The sequence below is a fragment of the Sciurus vulgaris genome, assembly GCF_902686455.1.
Source record: "Sciurus vulgaris genome assembly, chromosome: 8".
Lineage (NCBI taxonomy): Eukaryota > Metazoa > Chordata > Mammalia > Rodentia > Sciuridae > Sciurus > Sciurus vulgaris.
Window position 1 is genome coordinate 21,715,659 of NC_136468.1, and position 15,322 is coordinate 21,730,980.

The window sequence follows — 15,322 nt, forward strand, 5'->3', positions numbered from 1 at the left end:
TCCCCAATCAGCATTTCCAGCCAAGTCTCATATCAAATCTGAGTTTTCAAGTTCAAATATCTAATTGCCTACAATTCCATGTGGTGGTTCTACCATTACCTTCAATTGAACGTGTCTGAAACTGAGCTCATTATCTTTCTTCCCCAAATAGCCTCTCCTTCTTTACTTAATTGACCATCATGGGTATTAATTTTCAGGCATCTGGGTGCACCTTCGACATCTTTCTCTTTCATCTCTTAGTCTCAGATGATGAGTTTTTCCCAGACATGTATCTTGTACTTTAGACTCCACTTCACGGCCACTCTCCTACTCCAGGTCCTCATCATCATTTGCCAGTGGCTCTCAAACTTCTGTGTGCAGCAAGATCACCTGGAGCACTTGTTAACACACAGTGTCGGGCCTCTTCCCCAGAGTGTTTGCTTTGGTGGTTCTGTAACAAGTTCCCAGGAGGTGTTGCTGCTTTGAGGGGAGGGCGGGGCTTCACTTAGAGAGCCACTTGCTGCCCTGTGTTTCTCTCCCCGTCTGTCTGCAAACATGTGCCACATTCAATTTCCCATAATACCTTATTTTGCTGCATTATTCTTAGATGTATAACTGTCTGTGATGCCCTGTTTCTTAAACATTTCTTTTTCAAATTTCTGCCTAGTTTCTAAAGCTCCCTACTATTTAGCATAATTTACCCTTTTGTTTTTACTTCTTACAAATTGTTTACCTTTCCATCTGTTTAATTGAGGACATTGCTCAAGTCCTATCTCCGTAACTACAGTTGACCTTAGTGATTTCCTTGATACTAAACTCCAGTAGCACAGTTTTACTGACTCAGATACATTATCATCTTCTTAATTGCAGGAACTATTTTATATGTCTTCATCTCTCATAAAGTCTAGTATAGAATTAGGTCAACAAGAATTTGCTACCTGGTGAATGGACTGATTTCCCTAGTTTGTATTATACCTAGATGCCGTTTGATTTGGGGAAAAAAATTAAAAAGAAAAATAACTTCATATGGTAGATGAGAGAACAGATAATGGAGCTTAACATTGAAACTGTTACTTTAAGGACAGTTGGGTATGTGGCTAGTGAATACTCAGCCTCCCCTTGATGGGCAACATGCTGTTGGTAGTGGTGGCCCTAGAGTTTTGTGAAGGAGGGGCCAGAAGCCAAAACCTACTGAGGTGAGGTTTCTTTTCTGAGTAGCAGTCAGTCTTTATATTTAGATAATATACTTTTACTGTGTATGTTTCTTCTAAATCTTCCCCAAGCTGTCCCCAGAGTTGATGACTTATTTTACCAATGACTGATTTTTTTTTTTTTTTTTCTTTTCTTCCTTTGCCTGTAAAGTCTAGTGGCTGATTTTGGTAGTTTGCTAGATGGGTATCTGAGAGGCAGTTTCTGCAAATGAATAAATTGTCACTCCAGGCAAACAACTGATAATGTTTCCTGTGATACACTGTATTGTTCCTTTACCTTCTTCATTCCAGAGGCCTTTCTAGAGCAAGTGGAGGCTACAGCCTGAATTCAATCCATCGGTCTCCCATTTAAAACAGAAGAGGAAGGTATTGGAAATTCGCTGGTTTTGACCCTGATTTTACATGTGAGACAGTCTTGGCCTAATGCAATGAAGTGTTTTGAACAAAATTACAAAAATGAATTGTGGCCCTGCCAGGAGCAGACTGTCACCTCCTTCATTTCCATGTGGTCCTCTCTGCATTTCTTGACTCCTTCAGATCGAACCTTTAACTATTTTAATTAAATGGAAACAAGTTTTTGGTGTTTTTTTGTACTTCATTTGGGATTGGAGAATTAATGCTGTTTAATTTATAGTTTCACCCCCAGTGAAAAAAATATCCATTTCTGAAACAAACAAAAAATTAAGCTATGCATCAAAAAGCAATATCCAGAGGTAATTATTATTTTTAATTTAAATTATAGATCTTATTTTCCTGGAGGCCTTGTGAGATCTTGCAACTATTATTCAGGATATTAAGACATGAAATACTAGATAGACCTGATTCTCCATTCTGGTTTTACGAATTGTCTATTTAAAAATGTGAAAACTGTAGAATATGAATTATAAGCTTGTCTATTGCTGTACAGATTCTGCAGCCCAGTATTGATGTTTGTTTTCACATAGAATGGAACATGGAACCAGTTTCTATGAGTGCTTATTGTGAAGCAAACAATAAAATGGACATTGTTTGCATATTATGCCATTCAAATTAGAAATTTACGAAGGTATCTAAATCCTGATGGAGCAATAATACTATGAAATAAACCATTAACTTGATGCTGTTAATGTTTAGGTTGCTAAACTCATTGTAACAGTGTTCCTTCTGACACAATATTTATGATTATGAATGTGCAGTTAAGAATTTTCATTCTACCATCTTCATTAACTTTAATGTGTAAGTAGCCACAGTTACCCTGCCAGGTATGTAGACAGATGGCAGTTTTTTGATGGCGGCCTTAAGGTACATTTTCTTCACAAGTTAATGAAGGCAACTGTCAGCTGAATGTACTTATATTCTGTGTGTGTGCGCGCGCGTGAATCGGGTTTATTTGTCTGCCTATTTGATTGTGCCACAAAGGCAAACCGTTTATTTCTCATGCTGAGATTTATCCTCGTCATGTTTTGACTCTCCTCCCAATCAAACCCTGTCCCTCTTAGAAGGTGAGTGGCAGGACAAGATTTATTCTGCAGCACATGCAGTGTCATTTAGTTCTAATATACTGTGTGTTGTATTTCATTGATTGCATGGGATGCTTTCATTAGTATTTTTTGACAACACATTTTCTTCTCCTGTTAATGAATGTATTGAAATTACAGATTAATGGGAATTTTCATGGAGCTGAAAATTTATTTTGGCTGCATCATATGCTATAAGCTTTGGCTCAACTGTCAGTCCTATGGGAGTCAGAATCACTGTCTAAAATCTGATAATTTGCAATCACATATATTTATTTTCTTCTCACAGTAGATCTTTACTCTTTAGTGTGTATAAGCTACCACAGGAAATAATAGGCTTTGCATAATTGCAGTGATGTGTATCAGCAAATAGTAAAACCAAAAAGAGAAATGCAGTAAAGGGAAAAAATCCCCAAGGAACAGATATTTTTTTAAAGTGACAAACCATAATGTTTAGTAAGCAATTTATAGAGATTAAGAAATACCATAATTGGGGAAGGAATTAACATGCAAGGATTATGCAAAGAAAATGAAGGAAAGAAAAATATATGTGGGAAAAATTGCAAAGGAAATGGGTTGGTCTGTCTGTTGAGGTCCAGGGAGTTCATGTAAGTCTCAAATCATGGTTGAATTTTCAGTCTCCCCTGGCCCCCACATGTGGTGAGTTTATAAAGTCCTTCCATCTTTTGGAGTCATTTCTGTTCACCATTCAGGGATCTGTCTTAAGTGTTTCATAGCATCTGTCCTCACTCCCACCTCTTAGTTTGCTAGAGAAAACAAATTGGTCAGAAGTCATGTAAGAGAAGAGATGTGTTGAATGCATGCTACACTTTCTGTGAGGAATACGACCATGGTATTTGATATTCAGTTCCTAATAATATTCAGAATCAAGCATACGGTTAGAAATCTTGAAGTTTCTTATTTGATCCTAACCCTAAATTCATAGCTTAGTAATTTGGTAACTAAGAGCGTTAAAAGATTCCTTAGGCAATCAGTAAAGACAATTCTTTGGACTAGCCAAAACATTTGTTTAGTAAAAATAAACAAATATTTGTTAAGAATCGTCAGCTGCTTTTAATCATTCAAATATTTATTATTTATAACAACACATAAAGGGTTTAGGGCCACACTTCCTATAACCAAGCAACTGTACTGTGTGACTATTTCTCATGTTTTATGGTCAGTGTCATACCATCTCTTGACAAAACCAGTGTTTGTGTTCATTAAGACACATTAGTTATTGAGAAAGAAATTGAAATGATTTCTGAGAAGATTTAAAAAGTGTAGGGTACAAGGATATGAAGAAAACATTCTCTTGCATTAACACATTTTAAGGGGAAAGTATGTATGTAAAAGCCATGAAACCATACTTACTGAACTTGAAATCATTTTGCAAATTTCCACGACAAATCTGATTTATATGGCTTGAACATTTTCTCTTACTCTTTTTCTCATTTCAAACTTTACCAGCTCCTAAAGATTTGCTTGGAAACTCACTGTGCTAATAGGCAAAGTTGGCCTTTCGTATGCTTCCCTTAAAGTAGTCCATCCTGAAACACTGACCTTTTAGTTTAATAACAGTTTTATTTGAGAAAATGTTCAGATCCTAAGAGCTGAAGAGTGTTTTCAGAAAGGCCGCTTTAAGTACTGGTCTCCAAATCGTGTATCTTTTTCCCTTATGTACTTTGGATCAGACCTATCCAGATAAATACATTGTTACTTTCTCTGTTCTACTGATTTAAAAACAAAAACACGAAGCTTAGATTTGCTCAAAACCCATTACCACACTGGTTTATTTTCCCATCTGTGCTTTGATTTGCTGTTTTAGATTTTAAACTTTTTATCCTTGTCATATTTTATCTTTTGTTATTATAAAATCTTGATTGTAGCTAAGGTAATCACATTTTTGATTATGACCTTGAATCAGAGACCCAAAAGTTGTGAATTTTTTTCTTCTTTTCTGAAAATAGTGAGGACATTAGGAATATAACTGTGCTTTAGTCCCTTTACATACCAGGGGTGGTGTCAGCCAACTGGTCCTGGGCATGTCTTCAGCAGCCCTGGAGCTTTTGCCATTTCTGTCGCGGGTACTTTCCTTTTCTCACTTTCTCCCTGTTTCATGGCCACATCTGTCTTTTCTTCACCCTACAGCAGGCATCAAGGCTGATAAGGGCTGGCAGAAGGGTGCAGAGAAAGAAATATCAACCCTCTAAGCTGGATTTCTTTGTTCCCGCAGTACTGCCTCTGAACCATCTCACCTGTTTGGCTTCATGCCCATCCACCCAGATGGTTTCCATTTGGTGATGGTGGCCTCATTGTTCTGCCAGTTGATCACATCAAAATAAAAAGGTCACTGCTCATTTTGGATTTCCTCTGAGAGGTAGCCCCTATTATAACATGCACTATGAAGAGATGACATTGTGCTAAGTGAAATAAGTCAGATGCAGAAAAACAAATGCTGCATGATCTCACTTATATACTGAGATGGAGAATAGGCAGAGAGAGTAGGATGCGGTTGCCAGAGCTTTGGAAGGGGTGGGAAATAGGGAGATGTGAGTGAAAACACATACACTTGGAGTTTTATAAGGTAAGTTCTGGTCATGTGGAACTTAAAGTACAGTGACTTTATTCTATAATATTGTGGACTTGAAATTTGACAAGAAAGTGGGTTTTTGGTTGTTCTCACTCCATGCACACACACAGATGATGAATATGTATGGTGGTTGATGTGTTAGTTTGATTATGGTAATCATAGCACGATTTGTATTTATATGAAATAATCGCATTGTACACCATGAATATATACAATTTTTTGTCAATTATATTTCAATAAAGTTGAAAAAACTCAAAACAACCTAAAAACAACTGTGAGACTTTCATCAGCTCATTTTCAAAGCTGATCTCATTGCTTCATACTTAGAGTTGGTAGACTGGTCTTATAGAAGCCTAGTTTTAATTGATAAATTTAATTTTGTTGAGAAAACTTTTGGTGTTGTAATTGGAGCTAATCTAGAAGAAGCAGCGTGATTTTAGATAGGTAGGTTGACAGTGTGTTGATCGTAATTAGCATGTTCAACTTCAGAGTGTAGTTTGATCAGGTAGTACTAATTAGGCTAATATTTGTTTCAGTTTTTGCTTTTTATGGAACTGCTGTCTGTGTGCAAATTGAAAAAAGTCAGCATCACCTTGTTTTGCTCATTTCTGAGAGGTAGATGGAAATGTGAATATCATCACCTTGCGGAGTTCATCATCTAGAACTTCATGGCTCACGGGTGCTCCCATGCGTCCTATCTTTGGGTGAGAAACTAAAAGTCAGGGACATTAATGTATTTACACCAATTCTGGCTGGTAGAAAAACAAACTGTTTAGTCTCTTTGGCAAGCTATTATGCCTGCAGTTTCTCAGTTGTCATTTGTATTGTTTTAAAACATTTAATAGTGGAAAACTTAAGATTTTCCTCAGTACTAATCGCTTTCTCTGTCCTACTATTTCTCTAGATTTTGTGTGACTATTTCAAAGTACAATTCTTCCTTAAAATTCTTCCATTTGGGTTTTGGCAAACTAAGTGCTCATCACACATATAACCTCGGTGCCTGCTTTGTTTTCCATAGCATAATGTTTTTAGGGTTCACCTATGTCGTAGCAAGTGTCAGTGCTTCTTTTCCTTTTATGGCCTTAAAGTGTTATACTGTGAGGCACCTTTGCTTATCCTTTCATCAGCTGATTGGCGCTTGGTTGTCTCCACTTGGGGATTTGTGGATAATACTGCTATCGCTCTTCCTGAACAGGTTTTGTGTAGAAATATGGTTTCAGTTCTCTTGAGTATTTACAGTACCTGACCCAGTGGAATTGCTGGGTCTGTTTGTTCCATTTTGCATTTTCGGAAAATGCCAAACTGTTTCCCAGTGGCTGTGCCATTTTACGTTCCCACCCGCTATGGAGGAGGGTTCCAGTTTCTCCATCCTCACTAACACTTATTATTGTGTATCATTTTGATTATAGAAGGTTTGAAATTGCATGTCAGTGTGTGTGTGTGTGTGTGTGTGTGTGTGTGTGTGTATGCTTTAGAAAGGTTTTAATTTTACTTAAGGTTTTTATAGCCACATCATTGTGCTTTTGATTTGCCTGATGAGAAATGCTGTTGAGCATCTTTTATGTGCTTATTGGCCATTCTTACATATCTTGTTTTGGGAAATGCCCGTTTATGCCCTTTGCCCATTTTTAGTTTTTTTTTATTGTTCGGTGGTAAGAAATCTTTATATATTATACTGTGTATGCTCTGGAAACAATTCTCTTATCATACCCCATTCTGTGGGTTCTATTTTCATCATCTTCCTCTCCTCCTCTACCTCCTCCACTTCCTCCTCCTTCTCTTCTTCTCCTTTTGTACCAGGGATTGAACCCAGGGGCACTTAACCACTGAGCCACATCCCAGACCTTTTCATTTTTTATTTTGAGACAGGCCTCACTAGGTTGTTTAGGGCCTCACTAAGGTGCTTTGACCATGCCATCCCTGTTCCTCAGCTTCCTTAGCTGCTGGCATTACAGATGTGCACCATCGTGCCCAGCTCTACTTTCTTCTTCTTGATGGCGTTCCAACAACTCCATGCTTGGTTGCTTGGTGATAGTCCACCACTGAGAGAAAATATCCGTATAATTTTTTGTATATATTCTTTGTTAATACTTAGTGTTAGCTAAGTATTGAAGGATTTTGCATATCCTATTAAGTTTTTGCATAGAATGTTTAGGTCATCAAGTAATGAATTCAAAGAGAGAAGACTCTGCTTAGTTTCTGTGTGTATTTCTTGATTCTCCCAAGTGGTTCTGGTACTTTCTTGGTCATGATTTTAGGTAATGAGTTTTAGTGAAGAGAAGAACTTTTTGCATGTTTCTCAAAGCTCATAAGAAATATGTAAAACTTGTCCATTTTATTTGTCATCATAGTTGTAAGAATCTTTACAAAACATATCACATATCTTACAGTCTTTAATTGGAAAGAGCAGATGTTTCAAATCAAGTCACCAGGTATTTAGGAAGCTCCAGCTGTGTCCTCAGTAGTGTTCTGTGTCTCCCTCCAGTTGCTGGCTCTTGAATTGGGATGACATGTACTCCAGAAAACATGATTTCCAAATTTTCATAAATCACTAAAATGTCTTTTTTCATAAGCCATGAAAAAAGAATGTAAATGCACATGATCTCCTCACTGTAGTAAATGATTTTCTTAAATATTTAGTTATTGAGGTGAGAAGATTTTGGTGTCCTTTTTTTCTCTGAAGTCCCCTATAGCCTGGCCTCCATTAACATGATTGCTAGACTTTAATGTCAGGACATCATTTAAAAAAAAAAAAAATTTGTACTTAATGGATCAGTCCCCAGTGGGCAGTAAACAACTCCTTGTTTATTATGAATTTTGGCAGATGCGGAAGTTTCTGGGTCACCAGGGAACTCTTGTTAAATTACTCCTGAAGTGTAGTGCTTAGGAAGTTTCAAGGAGATACTGACCACCTGGTAGAACTTTGTGCATTACATCCTTCTCATCTTTGTGTCCCTGAGTGTTTTCTTTCCTTTGGTTTTAGGAAATCACATATTTTATCTCCTGCTCTTTGTTGATTCTAGTTTCTGATGAAGAATTAAGAAGAAGGGTTGCTGAGGAGCTGGCACTGGAGCAAGCCAGGAAAGAATCTGACAGCCAGAAACGGTGAGTCTCATGTTATCGCAGAGAGATTTTGAGGGACTTTTTGTAGGTACCATATATTTTTAGAGAAAAATGATTGTAATAAGATACATAATTAACTTGTGACTGAACTTGAAAATGTGCTGAACCATATGAATTTGGCTGCTTTCGGTTTTGAGTTGTGCTTATTTGCCCTGTGTTACCTCTTTCCAAACTTAACTATAAATTATCATTATATCTCTTAATAGTTCTTAGTAACATGAATAGTGAACCTTGTTTTCTCGAAATATGAGAAGTAGTTTTTGAGGATTCCCCAGGAGATTCTAAATCTATAATGAATGTATTTAAGATTGAAAATTAAATGCCTGCTATTATGTATTCAAATAAATAATATTGTAGCTAATGATGAATAGCATATGTCATACATAGTACCCCATTAATAAGTAGCACCAATTAGTAATAGACCCACTTAAAAAATTAAGATGTTATAGAGGTTTGTAATGTTGGAAATCAAAATTCTCTATAATTCTTTCCTGTGGAGATAAACACTCACATTTTATTACTCTAGATTTTTTTTTCTATGTACATGCCTCTCTTATTGTTGCCATTATTAATGGTACTATGAATCGTAGCTAAAAGAATGCTCATTAAAGTTTTTTGTAATAGTGGAAAATTGGAAGCAATGCAAATACCATCCTGGGGGACTGGGTCATGAGTTATGGTCCATGCTTACAGGGGAACACTAGACAGTCAAGTAGATCCTAATGTGCTGATTCAAAAAGATGTGGAAGAGCTACAAACTGAAAAAAAGCAACATGCAAAATAGAACGGATTATTTTTCTTTTTTCCTTTTTGGCAAAAAGTACTACTTTTTAAAGACTTAAAGGATATACTTATTCATAAAAATGTGTGAGTACATTTCAATCCAAATAGAGTCAAGTGCTTCCCATCTGTGCTATTTCTGACATTTGCATATAGCACAGAGCATTATGTGGTCCTGGGAATGTATTTCTCCCGTGAGCATCAAACACATGCATGCCTCTGAGTCAGTGCTTGGTATGTATTTGTTTTGTTTTGAACTGTGCAACTATTTTGTTTGTGAGAGCTAATGTAAAGAATCTTTGGATTGGATTGTAATTCTCACTGGCTGTAGGACCTTCAACATTTAATATAACCTTTTTGGGCCTGAAATCTTTTATCCTCATGATGAGGGGTTTGAAAAATGTTCTCTAATATGTTTTCTCTCTTGAAAAACTGCTAAGCATGCTCACAATTTGCACAAAACATATGGAACAGAATGAGTTGTAGATTAAGACCACCATTTTGTCAGGAAATAGACAAGGCTTATGGCTTAGGGTTTAAAAAATCAAGATGTAATTAGCATTGCCAAAAGAGTCTGTGTATATTTCAATAGTTTCCCATGTAGCACTTTGTAATTATTTAATTGGGTTAGTTTGATGGAGTATATAATTAGATAGTGAAGTTTAATATTAAAAAAATTTAAATCACTTTCATTAAGAAGCAAAGAAAATCAATATGTTATGGTAGCATTTCTTGTCTTTGAATTTTTAGTATTTTAAATTGAATTTTATTTTAATAAGGATTTTTTGGTTAGTTTCCTAGTTACATTGCTTATCCTATTACATGTAGGTTTTTTGTTTTGTTGGTTTTTGTTTTATTCCCTTCCCTGACCCCCATATGCTGTAGACTTTTTGTTAGAGGAGCTCTCACTGTGATGTGTGAATGCGTTTTTACCTCCCTCACTATTTCACTCCCATTTGCTCTGCCTAGGTCCGTGAAAGGGAAAGGGCAGAGGAGATGAATAAAAGGTGCCAGTGAGAGCCAATTGCATATCTCAGGTGGAATGGGGTTGGCAGCCTACCTGCAACCTGGACAAGTGACTATTGATAAAGAGTTTATTTTCTGTCACCTTTAAGGAGAGCGGAGGGTGGTATAGCCTTTATATTATTTCTTCTTCTTCTTCTTCTTTTTTTTTTAATGTTTTGTTTGAAGCCTCCTTCTTGAAAACTTCCAGCTGTCAAATCTTGACAAAAAGCATGTGTTCATCTATATGATAGTTCTTACAAGAATCAATAGCTTTCTTTTTTCTCCTACCAAAGAAGAAACTTTAGGAAAAGCATTAAGAAAGTTTTATGTTCAGTCTTTTAAATACAACTTCTTGGAGTGACAGAGCATTTATACATTATTGTGTCTGTTGCTTAAATTTGAATAAAGCCTCGTAAGCAGTTTTAGAAGATGGTTCCTCATGCCACAGTGCTGTCACTTATATACATGCCCAAGTTTTGTCTGTTCACCTCAAATGCACACAGAACTGTTGACCAGTTCTCCAGCATGTAAGATCTGAACATAGGCACATATGCATGCAAGTCTCAAATAAACCTGTTTGAAAGGCCTTTGGAATAAATTTCTTTTGTGATTTTTTTCTTTACAGAATTGTTATTATCATTATAACTTCTTAAAAATACTTTCTATTTGCTGTTTTTTAATTAGAGCCTAAAGTTGTTTATATTTGTGGGGTACCACATGATCTTTCAATAGATGTTTAATATTCAAATCAGGGTAAGCTTACCTGTCTCACCTTATTTCTTTGTGGTGAAAAAATTAAAAATCCTTTCTTCTAGCTTTTTTTTGATGTAATTTTTTTTAAAGTCATGGAATACTCATTTTAAACCAGAGAAGAGTACAGGGAATTGCTATAACCAGTCACACAGTTTTAGTCTTACAACCTTGTTGCTCCAACACCCCTACTCACTCTCCCAGGCGGCGAGTGGTGAGAAGCAGTACAGTTTTAACAGGCTGGCGAACTTTGTGGCAGAGAGATATCCTGAAATGTCTTCTATCAAGATAGCTTAAATAAGGACCTTGTTCCACTTAGATTTCTTTGATGGAAAGACTGCAACTTAACTCTGGTTAACTTATGAAGCAAGGGAATTTTTAGAAGCATATTGGACAGTTCTAAAGAATCAAAAGGAAGACAAGGGAACCATTAGCTAGGGAAGAGCTGGGTACTACTAAAACTACACAGTGGGAAGTAATTCCTCCAAAGGAGACCAGGAGGAGGGCTCCGTAACAAAGGGGAATGGATGGTGGGCGGCTGAATTTCATTGAACCGAAGATGCTATCGATTTTAAGATGTACCACTAAGAAAAAAATTGCTTCAAATTATGACACAATCGTTGGTCTCCTAGAGTTTTCTTTTGGAAAGAGCTCGTTAAGGCTTATTTTGGGTTTTTAAAAATATATGTTCCTGTGTATTCACGAGAAGGAAAGAGCAAGCAAAATAAATCGGCGCAGGTAATGATTCTCGACTGGGGTAGATTTTGGTCTCCAGGGGACATTTGACAATATTTGGAGACATTTTTGACTGTCATACTTGTGAAATGTTATTGGTGTCTAGTGGATGGAGGCCAGGGATGCTGTTAACCCTCCTGTAATTCACAGGACAGGCTCCTGGATCCCTCCCCCTACAACAAAAAAGAATGATCTGGGTTAAAATGTCACTTGTGGCCATAACAGGAAACCCAGGGTTCATTTATTCTTCAGACCTTGTTCATACCGGGTTTCATTCCTCTGAATCACTTTTGGACTCAGGGTATTGATGTTCTTGTTTTTCCACACAGTATCATATTCTGTACTATTAAAACCTTGGCGACACCACATTCCTTCAGTGAGATTGCTCCACTGTTGTTCCTGGGATTTTTCCAAGCTGCTGACACCAGTTCTGCAAATTTTGATGCTACATGCAGGCTATGACAACTGCGGCAAGATTGCCGCCTGGCAGACAGCGATCGTGAGATGCTTTTAGGCGTGTGAAAATGTGCAGAAGATAGCAATCTCGAATTGGTGAAATATGGCCGTATGTGTGCCAGGAGCCCATCAGATTGGGAGGACTTGAGAGCCTTTCTTGCCTCACCTTCCACCTGGTACAGAAGCTCTTTCAGCATCTCTGACTGGTAGCATCACACACATTTAGCTTCTGTTCACAATCACTTAAAGCAAGGATATTTCAGTTATGACCTAAAATTTGTCCCAACTCCTTTTAGGCACCATTCCCTTAAGTCTAGTGTGGATGTGGCATACTCAGAGTTTTCTTACTAGGATCACAGTGAGAACAAAGACCGGATTTTGTGTTGCATTCTCTTATATCGTAGATTTATTATATTTTATGGAAATCTCAAGTGATTTATTTAACAAAATCCTGCCCCCCAAGTTGCTGATATAGTAGTCCACCCACTGAAATTGTTGGATCTAATTTTGGAATCATAGTTTTGCTTATTGTGTTAGTTAGCTTTTTGTCACTGTGACAAATACCTGAGGAAAATAATTTAAAGAAAGAAAGATTTATTTTGGCTCACAGTTTCAGAGGTTTCCTTCATGGTCAACTGACTCCATTGTGTTTAGACCTGTAGTGAGGCAGAAACATAATGGCAGAAGAGTGTGGCAGAGGAAAACTGTTCATATCATGGCAGCCAGCCAGAGAAAAGAGGGAGCAGAGGACAAAATATACTGAAGGCATGTCCCCAAGGACTCACTCCCTTCATTCAGGTCCTGCCTCCCAAGGACTTGACCATTCATCTCTCAGTGGATTAATCCACTGATGAGGTCAGACCCCTCAGGATCCAATTCCTTTCCCTAAGCCCCACCTCTGAATATCGGTGCATCGGGCCAAGCTATCAACATGTAAGTCTTTGGGGAACACTTCATATCCAAGCTATAATACTTACTGGACTATCTAATGGACAGAATAGTTGCCCTGCATACTAAGAATCCAGAGTGAATACCTATGCCTGCCATTTGTTTTGCCCCGACAGTCTATTGTGTGTTTGGCCATAGCGTTCGTTGGACCTTCAGCAGACCAAAATAGCAAGGACATACTATGCTACACCTTGTGTATAGAATTTTGAAATGTGATTTGTTTCTTTTTCATCTTGTCTCCAAAAGTCAGTCTCTGACAACAAGAAAAATGTGCCTACTCATGACCTTTGATCTTTGACATTTGAATTTCACCTATTTACCTATAACAGCAAGTGAATGTATTTCAGTTTTAATGATCTTTCTTCAAGAAACCAAGAAGAAAGGGAATAGCTGCTCGATGTAACTGACTGTCCATCAGCCAGGATTACTTGCTTGCTATTTTTAAATGGATATCAGTTGAGATTTTCCTCACTTTTAATTATTTGGAAAATTACATTAGATTTGTGAGTCTTAAAATAATTGAGCTTATTAAGTGGTTTATAAATTAGTCATAAATTTATCAGCTATCTGGTTCAGAGTACAGCATGGCCCATTTAGTCTTCCATTGATAGTATGGATGTCATCAAATAAGGGCTTAAAATGTATTCATACTTTTTAGTTTTTCATAATATTGCTGAAATTCATAGGGATGTACCTTTAGTTTAAATTCATTACGTTTAATAATTTAACTTGATTTTAATATTAGATATTTTCAGCCTTTGGAGGAAAAAGCTAAAACAGGGATGAGGAAAGAGTTTGCCAGAGACTAGTAGGATTTTGTGGGTTAGTGTCATGTTTAAAATACTAAATGTGAGAAAGCACATTTTTTGCATGGTGCCTTTACATAGACGCTCTCACAAATAATTGTCCTATTGAGTGAATCACGAGGACTGGAAACTTAACCACAGACTTTTTTCTAGGAAGTACGATGCTATGGTTTGGATGTGGTTTGTTCCCAAAGGATTCATGTGTTGAGAACTTGGTTTCCTATGTGGTAATATGGAAAGTAATGGCACCTTTAAAATGTGGAGCTAGTGGGAGGTCACGAGGGCACTGCTCTTAGAAGTGATTGAGGTAGCTCTTGTGGGACTCCTGAGTTCTTGCCAGAGGGAGTTGTCACAAGAGTGAGCCTTATCCCTGCATCACTCTCTGTCTTCCTGTCTGGCAATGTGATGTCTCTCTCTCTTTCATACATACTCTTGCTGGGATGCCATCTGCTGAAAATCTCTACCAGAGCTGAGCTCATCCTGGTACCATACCCTTGAATCTCCTAAACTGTGAGCTAAATAAATCTTTTTCTTTATAAAGTTAACCTGCCTTAGGTGTTTTGTGTTAGTAATGAAAATTAGACTAATACACAAATTGTATATTGTGCATGTGTATATCTGTGTCCTATATTATATTAAAATAAGAAAAGAAAAAAATTAAACCATACTTTTAAAATTAGGTACTAACTTACAGATTATAGATACCTGTCTTATAAATTTTTGTCATAATTTGGTGTTGAACACTGTTTTACTGTCACAGACGTAAATCATACAGTTGTTATAAAAATTACATACCTTTAACCTGTGTAATTTCTGGATATATAATAACTTAAGAAAAATACAACTTCAAGGGAACAAGTACCTTTGATAACTAGTATATATGAAGGTTTATTGTAAAAGCATAGTTTTGAAGTGACTTTAAGAAATCGGTCTGGGTGCGTTGGCAAAAGCCTATAATCACAGTAGCTTGGGAGGCTGAGACAGGAGGATTGCAAGTTCAAAGCCAACCTCAGCAAAAATGAGGCACTAAGCAACTCAGTGAGACCCTGTCTCTAAGTAAAATACAAAATAGGGCTGGGTATGTGACTCAGTGGTTGAGTGCCACTGAGTTCATCTCCAGTACCAAAAAGAAAAAAAAAGAAAGAAGAAATCAGTTACTGCTCATCTATTATGGATTGTATGGCAACAGATTAAGTGCAGAAATAGATATAAGAATCCAACAGACTTCCATTAGGGTAGATACGAAAGATATTTAATTTTTTAAAAAAAATTTCATCTGACTTTTTTGGAAAACATTTTTTATATGAATGTGTAATGTAGTTCTACATGATTTAATGGATATTTTATTGTAGACCTTAAACAATTTAAAATGATAAATAAAAAAATTAGTCACTACTGATAATGGACACATAAATGAATTTTACTTCTAATTTGAAAATA

General features: G+C 36.8%; 1 protein-coding gene across 1 annotated transcript in view; it reads left to right on the forward strand.

The window, feature by feature from the left end:
• Window positions 1-15,322, forward strand: part of CHCHD3 (coiled-coil-helix-coiled-coil-helix domain containing 3) — a 258,741-nt gene that overhangs the window by 45,710 nt on the left and 197,709 nt on the right. The window contains exon 3 of the mRNA XM_079150209.1: window positions 8,303-8,384. Coding sequence (XP_079006335.1) covers window positions 8,303-8,384 — 82 coding nt within the window. The remainder of the gene's footprint in view (window positions 1-8,302; window positions 8,385-15,322) is intronic.